This window comes from Patagioenas fasciata, chromosome 4 (assembly GCF_037038585.1).
Source record: "Patagioenas fasciata isolate bPatFas1 chromosome 4, bPatFas1.hap1, whole genome shotgun sequence".
Lineage (NCBI taxonomy): Eukaryota > Metazoa > Chordata > Aves > Columbiformes > Columbidae > Patagioenas > Patagioenas fasciata.
In genome coordinates this window covers 54,087,755-54,096,159 of record NC_092523.1, presented here as the reverse complement: position 1 = coordinate 54,096,159, position 8,405 = coordinate 54,087,755, and the positions used below count along the sequence as shown (strand labels likewise).

The 8,405-nt window shown below is 42.5% G+C and overlaps 1 protein-coding gene across 1 annotated transcript in view; it reads left to right on the top strand.

Moving 5' to 3' along the window:
• Positions 1-6,843: 6,843 nt before the first annotated feature.
• LOC136101315 (transmembrane protease serine 11E-like) overlaps positions 6,844-8,405 on the top strand; it is a 39,075-nt gene continuing 37,513 nt past the window's right edge. Inside the window, exon 1 of the mRNA XM_065837359.2 lies at positions 6,844-7,007. Within this exon, the coding sequence (XP_065693431.2) occupies positions 6,844-7,007 (164 nt within the window). The remainder of the gene's footprint in view (positions 7,008-8,405) is intronic.

The following is an 8,405-nucleotide window of genomic DNA, read 5'->3' as shown; positions in this document are numbered from 1 at the left end:
CATGAAAAGACACTATGGATGTCTAGTTTGCTAAGCACTTAAGGCTTGGTTGTTCAAATGGCATAATGGTTTCCCCATCCTGCTGGATTTAATTGTAACTTAGAAACATAATATTTTTAGGCTTGCAAATTCCCAGCTATCTCACAGATTCCCCCAGGCAGGTAAGTATATGCCCAAAAGACTAATTCTGCATCTGTGATCTTTCCAGGTGTGCTCATTTTGAGTACAAAATCAGAAAGCCTTAAGCATTTTGCTCTGTGGTAAATACCATTCTCTAAAGTGGTGTGCACAAGACTGAAATAGCAGACTTGTCATCTGCTTAAGGACACACAGGTTCTGAGAATCTCCTCAGAGATCCAGTTCCTCATTCACCTGTAAGGCCAAGCTCCAGCACAGTACATCCAGAGGAGCAGAGCTGAAGAGGACCTGACATCTACACAGTGTATGTTTTAGGAGCCTTTATTGACTGCATTGTGAACTTTGAGTTTTCCTCATAGCAGCTGAAAGAAACTTGTGTGATCCATCTTTTTTTTTTTTTTTTTTTTCCCCCCCGCAGAATCAATGTAGTTTAAGTGCTCTGAGGCCTCTTGGTGATGCAAAGCAGTGTTAAGGGGACTGTCAAGAAAAGTGCTTGAAAAAACACCCCTCAAATTATGGAAACCTCAGGCAATGTAGGTGGCCAAAATGCCTTACTTGGTTTGGATGGCCTAACAGACCTGTACTACTTCTAAGCTGCAATTTTATCTTTTTATGAAGCCACGAGCTTTATGTGTTCTTAGCCATCTTCTAATAGTAATTAACGTTTTCACTCAAGATTAATGGGATGTGTCTAACTGTACAATCCTGCATGGCACACAGGAATGTAATTTATACGTAAATTAAATAAAACCTGTTAAATAATTTGCCTTCTGTTTCACGTATTTGTTAATTGCCTGCATCACAGTAAGCAACCAAAAGATGAAGACTGTTTAAGAACATGTTATACTCATCCTATACCATGTATTTATGTACTGGCTTTGATGTAGTCTTAACCATCTGGTTTTATTGACTTGTTACAAGAGCATAGCTGGAGGAAGAGCATAACACCCTCCAGACTTGAGCACGGTTTACCTCCCTGGCTGGAGGTTCCCTGAATTTGTGTGCAGGCCAACAGATCTTGTGGCAGCCACTAGAGGGTATTATCTAAGAGCCTTGAACTCTTGGCTGTTGATGCTGCTCTGTTTCAGCTATGTAGGGAGGATCTGGAGGACAAGGTACCGTTTTGGCATTGCCTCAAAGAGATGCTACACTTGCAAAGTTTGAGGAAACTGCAGCCATTCAGCTTTTAGTGCAGAACTGGGCAGCACTAGGTGAGTTTCAGTCTCTTCCCCCATCACCAAGTTGGTGTTAAATGCTCCCTTTCAGTTGCAGGAGTATGCTATGGCTATATGCAGGGGGCTGAGCAGGTGTTTTTTGTTTTGTTTTTTTTTTCTGCCAGACTGTAGCCAGACCTTTGTCCTGTGGAAAAGTAGACTGGTGGTGCTGGCATCACCAGTCCATTTTGTCAGCTTCTTTAGCCTTCCTGCAAACAAGATAGCAAAGAGCATAAACAATTTTGAGAATCTTGTAGGCTGGGAGGTTTTCAAGTGGCATACAGCTGCTGTTTGCTTTGACCTCCTGTTTTGACAACTCCTGATTATTCCTGTAGATTGAAGACACATTAGATTTCTTCTTGCCCTTTCCTGTCAAGATGGGAAGCTTGATACAAATAGCACCATATTCTGAGGTAGAAAAGCAAGTTCTTGATGAACAAAACATGCTGGAGTTCCTTGATCATCCTGGTCTATAATACTTTCTAGCCAAAGGGATGGTCTTGGAATTTGAAGTAGTCCAAAAGGATAGAATGGAGTACAACAGCTTTACGGCAGTTTTACAGGACATGCAAGGTTGGCTATGGATGGGAGGGTGGCTGCTTGTCTGGAAGAACAGTAGCTGTTTTGTCATGCTTTACTGGGTCACGTGCAATAGAGGCAGTCTGAAATCAGAGGCAGGTGACTTAAAAAAACGTTGTAGCAATTATTTGTTGTTTTTTGTTTGGGTTTTTTTAATATAGCTTAGGGGAAACTGATCTTTGAGTTACTGACAGAGGGTGTACTCTGTGTGTGACACTTAAATAAAGCATTTATGAGCATTCAGTAGCTGGTAACTGTGCCATGACCCAAGGTTAGGTGTGACTGGTGTGGTTTTATCTGGCTGGGGGAGCCATGTGGGTGGAGTTACAGACAAAGGGTCTGAAGTGAAGAAGCTCGTCAGCTTCTGTATGTGTGGCTGAACCTGGATCCTTCTATAAAACACAGCTGTCAATATTTCAGCTTGTTCAGGGTCTTTAATCTGTTATTGCCTCAAAGGAACCTTTCAAAACTCATCTGGTTAGAATATTTCAGAAGCAAATACTACAGACTGCGGTTAATCTGCTTTATTTTTGGGTAAAGTTTTTCTTTGTAATTAAACCCATCCTTAAATGACACTACTTTGAATGCTATTTGATGATTGCAAGCTGCCATTTATTGCTAGTGGTGCAAATATACTGTTGCCATAAAGACAGAGAGAAATCTTTTGGGAACTTACTATTAAAAAATGCATTTATTTTCTTTTATGCAAGCTTTTATAGGTCCAAGGAATGCATGGCATGTCTCTGATTCACCAGATTAGCTAATGAATTCCTTTTTCCTTCCAGTAAACCTGAAAGGTTGTGCTTGCCATGTGATGTTTGTCCCCTCAGCTCCTGTGCTTTCCATCTCCCAGTTGTGCCACTGGGCAGCACAATCCTGGAAGAAGGACTGAGTATCAGCCAAGTGTCCAGAGCCTGTTTTAACCACAGATTGCTCTTTTTAAGTCAGTACAGACAGTCAGCTGCCTGCAATTGTCACACATCTCTGACCTTGCCCAAACTCTTGGGTTCACCCAGAGTCTTTGGAGTCGTGACCCAGACAGTCTGGCACTGTTCTCCAGGCCAGCAGAGGTGACCTGCATACCAAAGGGACCTGTTACTGGGATAATTCCTTCCCTAGTGGACAAACCAGGTGGAGGGACTGTACTAGGAAACCATTTTTCCCATGCTAGAGGGTGGTGCAAATATAAGAGTCAACTTTATTGTGAGAGTGATTGAATATTGAAACAGATTGTCAGGAAAAGTTATGGAATCTCTGTTCTTGGAGATATTCAAAACTCAGTTGGATATGATCCTGAGCAACTTGGTCAAGCTGTCCATGAGAGACTTTGGGTTAGACCATCACCAGAGGTCCCTTCCTACTTCAGCTACTCTGTGATTCTGTTATCCCAAAGTGCCTGGCAGCTTTGGGGAAACAACCATGGCCAAGTGGTGGGTGCTATCTCAGATAAGCTGACTGCCCCTGAGCTGTTCCAGTGACAGGGAAATGCTCTGGCAGACACCCTAAAGAAGGCTGATGCTCGGTCATCTTCATGCTTGACCCCTAGATGCAGTATGCAGCACGGTTGTCCCCAACTTGTCTGGCACTGTTGCCACTGATTGAGTAAGCAATGAAAATAGCAGGGCATGGAATGGAAAGCAATCCATTCTGAGCAGGTTGCCAGAGAGTGAGTGCTGCCAGGAGGTCACACAGGGAGGCAGCAAACCAAGTGAGACCCTCATTTGGTACTGAGCAGCCCTGAAGCATGCTGTGTTTTTCGGTCATGGTGACTGGGCCCCTGAACTGTGGCTGGAAGGACAGTTGGAGTTGAAACTGCTGCAGGATAGTGGTCTTGGGTCTGATTTTTATTTTGTCTAGTTTAGTCTATGAAGCCTCAAAGGCTAATGCAGTGTATGGTAAATCAGGTGATTGCTGACAAGAATCCCATTTAGGATCTTGCATGCTGCTACAGAAAAAAGTGGGGCAGAAAACAACTGTGGCAGAAAGTACAGGTGCTTGGTCTTATCAGGTGCTCACAGAATCACAGAGTAATTTAGGTTGGAAGGAATGTCTGGAGGTCATCTTTTCCAACCCCCTGTTTGAAGCAGGTCTTAATTAGGTTAATTCAGGTTGTTCAAGGCCATGCCATTTAAACAGCATTTCTGTCAGTTCTGTTACATATCACTGGGAAGAACTCACTTCTCAGTTTAAAAGTAATGACTGGCTGCTGTCTTTCATCTAGAATTCATGGCCTGGGTTGAGTAATTGGTAGACAATTATGTAAAACATCTTTGCTTGTAAATTCTGAAGATGTTCTTGCTCTGGGGCTGGTCAATGGTCTTCTCCAAAGGCGTTCTTCACCTCTACAGCCAGGCTGCCTATGTAAGTATGCAAACATAAATCAAGGTAGCCTGTTATTACCATTCTTAGGTGAGCAGCCTGTCTGACCAGCTGGGCTGACTTGGCAGGGTTGAACACAGACAATGGTCATTAACATCTTTTTACACTTTCATTCACAAAATCCTGTGCACCCACATTCTTAGATTTCATACTTTGATAGATGGTTTCTGTACTGCTTCCCTGCTATTAACCAAAAAATATTACTAACTGCCTCTGCTTACTGAATGACCTCATAATATCAAGCACTTTGCAACTTGCCAATTTATTGTGAAGACAGTTGTTCCTTAATGAATGTATTTTCTTGGCCTGTCTGTACCATTGTTCCTGGGGGATGGATGTGTGTAAATTGATTTTTCCATAATCTGACACAGCTGAGTGCATTTCCTTGTTTTCCACTGTTTTCCAGGACAGTTCATTTTAATCGTTAATTTGAAAACAATTTTTACTAGGCCAGTTGCAACAAAATTTTGATTGCAAGGAAATAATGTTCTCTCTTGTCCATGCTTAGGAGTAACAACAGGAAGGTCTGTCCTAGTGATATGTTACCTGAAGTTCATTTATCTGTTGTCCAAGACTCTTCCTCCAGTGCTACTTCCTGACACCCTTTACAACTTGATGTTCTTCTAAAGAATAGTCTTCGTCTCCACAACTCTTCAAACTCATTGTGTAGACCAAGATTTCAGGAAACTTTTGCCTCAGACTCCAACTGTTTGCTAAAACCCAACTCTGGTATTTGTTTTTTACCAGACTCAGGAGAGTAGAGGTGGCTACAACTTCTGGGCACATCAGGGAAAATTCTGTGCATCATTACTTCAAGGGTCACCTTTTCCTGATGTACTTGGTCTGGGTACTCAGAGCACCTGATTAGTGATCTCTAAATGCTAATGAAAAAATTAACGTTAGTAACTCATTAACAATTCTGCTAACTTTTATCTCTGTGAACAGCTCACTGCACACAGCCTCAGCCTGACAACAAAAATTGCTACCTGCTTTTCTGCATTGCATCCAAACTTAAACTTTTTCTGTTCTTGGAGTGTGTTTTGTAAGGGTGACAGGTTTTGTGATCACAATATTAAAAGAGAAAAAAGATCATTAAACTAAAGAATTCTAAGATATTCTTATGACTCCTAAATTGAATCAGTTTATCATTGATCTCCAGCACTCTGAGTGCTGAAGTTTATGTAGGTATCCATATGATACTGGGTAGAGCAGAGATTTCTTTTGTGCACGAACTCTTTTGAGATTTGCTAACCTTGAAAAGGAAAATAATGGGGCTGGTGGGGAAGGGAAAGGAAGGGCCCAGGGAGAATATTAGTACTTGGCAGGTGACTATGTTTTCAGTCAGTAAAGCCCCATGTAAAGTAGGTAACTGCAACAATGTCCTTCAGGGAGCTAGGAGAAGTCAAAGAAAGCCCATTTATTAGATCAAGGGAAAGGAAGAAATCAGCATTGGAAAAATAGGAGATGCCATGCAGCAGTGCTCAGCTTTCCCCACTGTCCTAAAGACTGACTATCCAGACACTTGCTACTATAATTACGTTGAAGTGCCTGTGAATGGACGTATCTGGGGAAAGATGGAAATGGACTACGTATGATTAGGTGAAAATTTCCTCTGGCTGTTTCCCTTCTACCCTCTGCTATTGAAGTTCTTTCTGTAAGATAATGTTCCCACAGTGAAGAGTGTTCCCATAAAAATGACTGTGTAGCCTCAGTACTTCATTGAAAAATCAAATGCTTCAAACTTTTTGGCACAAATCCCAGCACATCAAAGGCTGGAAACAAGGAGTTTGGTTTCTGGTAACTTTTGGGTTTGGTTTGGAGTTTTAGATGCAAATGCAGAATTTCTCACTAGAGAATATCCGTTTTCCCCAGTTCCAGCTGACTCTAAGGAATCGTGTTTGTGCTGGGAGAAGGGAATTCCGGGGAGACTGGTGGCCCTTTTCACAGAGTAAGCATTTTCCACAGGCGGGGTTATGCCAGCTATTAAATGACTAACGTGTAATTAGGGGGCTGGATACTTATAGTTGTCATGTCCCTGATGCCAAGGGAGTACAGGACAGCTGTGGAAGGAGTGAGCATCGAGGGAGGTTGGACTTAGCTGACTGAGCCATTTATATCTATACTGGGTTTTGTGTTCAGCTTTTGCGTTGGCTGTCTCGGGAGAAGAGTGACAGCCTTGGGGACAGTGCAGTGCCTCCCTGGGGTGGGTTCTACGGTGAGCATACAGTAGAAGGTGCTGCTGCTCAGGAGGAGGCCTGCTGTAGGGACATGAGTTGGACAGAAAGGGAGTGCTGGAAAAGGGATATTTAACGCCCTTCCTGTTCTGCTGAGGTGAAGAACAAGTTGTCTTGCCTGGGCTGGTTTATCTGCTCTGTCCGTCTCTGCCTGGGGAGCTCTTTGATGCGGAGCTGATCCAAAGGTTGCAGTCTGCATATCGACTACATGCTTACCTCAGTCTGTTTTTATTCAGAAGTTCGCTCCCTCATTTTGCAATAACCCACAGGGTGCTGGGTGTTGCGCCAGCTGTGCCTCAATGAAGGATCTTCACTCAACACCTTTCCCTTCCCATCACACCAGTCAATGTGACTCCTGCGTTTTCCAGCAGCATTCGCTCCGCAGTCCAGACTTTAGTCGAGCCTTGGTTGGCAGTCAGAGGGGCTACCAGACCTACCGAGACCTACCATGGGACCTTCAAAAGTAGGTGACGTGTTTTAACTTGGCAAGTCTGATTTGGAGGTGTAGCGGTGGTAAAAAATATTGCCTGTAGGAGAGCTTTAGGGCTTCAAGGACATATATAAATCCTGAAGCGAAATCTTGGACCTCGTTGCTCTATCTCTGCTCCTTTCATCCTAATATATGACTGGAGTGATAAATGCAGAGGGAAATAAATTCTTCCCTGGCATGGGCAGGACCACAAAGATTTGGTTTCTGTTCAGAAAGACAATGTGGTGTCTAGCTTGCCACATTTCCTCCCTGTGATTGTTTTGTCCTGCCTCCAATAGGATTTTATTGCAGCAGTGCAGAATCTAGGAAGCTCTTTTGTGTCAAAATCAAATTTTAATAACATGTTTTTGGGAAATGGTGGGTTTTGGTCAGGTCTAGTTGCAGTATTATTTTCCCCATACTCTGCAAATGTTCCAGTTATATCGATGACAGCAGCACAACTACATAAGCAGAATTCTATAGGTGTTCATCATTCCAGCTTGACCCTTTTAAGGAAGAAGCCACAATTTTTGCAGAGCAATGACAAGGTATTTTGTATCTGAAAGTGTTTTGTGCAGTCAGAGATGCTGGACATCCTTTGCTGTGCTTTACTCTAACTTAAGACAGTGCTGGCAAGTTTAAAGTATTTTTACAAAAGTCAGTTCTCTGGCTGCAATGCTCTGCTGTGCTCTCTTGGGTCAGAGCAGGGATCTGGTCATAAACTTCAGTGAATCTCCTGGAATTGGTTGTTTCTGCTTAACACTGGCTCCTGAGTTCATGTGGCAGCAGGAGATCCTCAGACTCCCTCGAGTTTGGTGTTTGTTGCTCCAGCAATTGATGAAGCATTAAAGTATAACCTCAGAAACAAAATCCAAAAGAATCTACAATGTTTTGTGTGTGTGTTTTCGTTGGTTTTAACATCCCAATGGTTTAGCTGGATGGCTTTTTTTTTTTTTTTTTTACATGTGATTGATAAAGACTACAGTATTTGTATTTTCTCTGCCCTTGCTTTGTGCAAACAACTGTGCATGATTGCAAGATACTAATTTTTCTATCCTCGGTATTTTTAATTTTTTAAAAATAATTTCTTAGATGCTGAAATAGAAACATTGTTTCTGAATTGGCAAATATATTCTTTATCCCCACTTAAGTGCTTCTCTATTTTTTGTAAGGACAATAACATTTTAGTCAATACAATGGTTGACTTTGCCAGGATACTGAGTTCAGCTTTTGGCTCAGTGCTCCTTGCTGGTACCCTGCTCAATACCCCAAGATCCTGGACTCTGAGCAGTGTCCTTACCTTCAGAGCTACACTGCTCTGTCAGGCTAGGAAGAAATACCCATCAGTTGTGAGTAACAGTTTATGTAAGAGTTCTCTACTTAGCAGAGTTA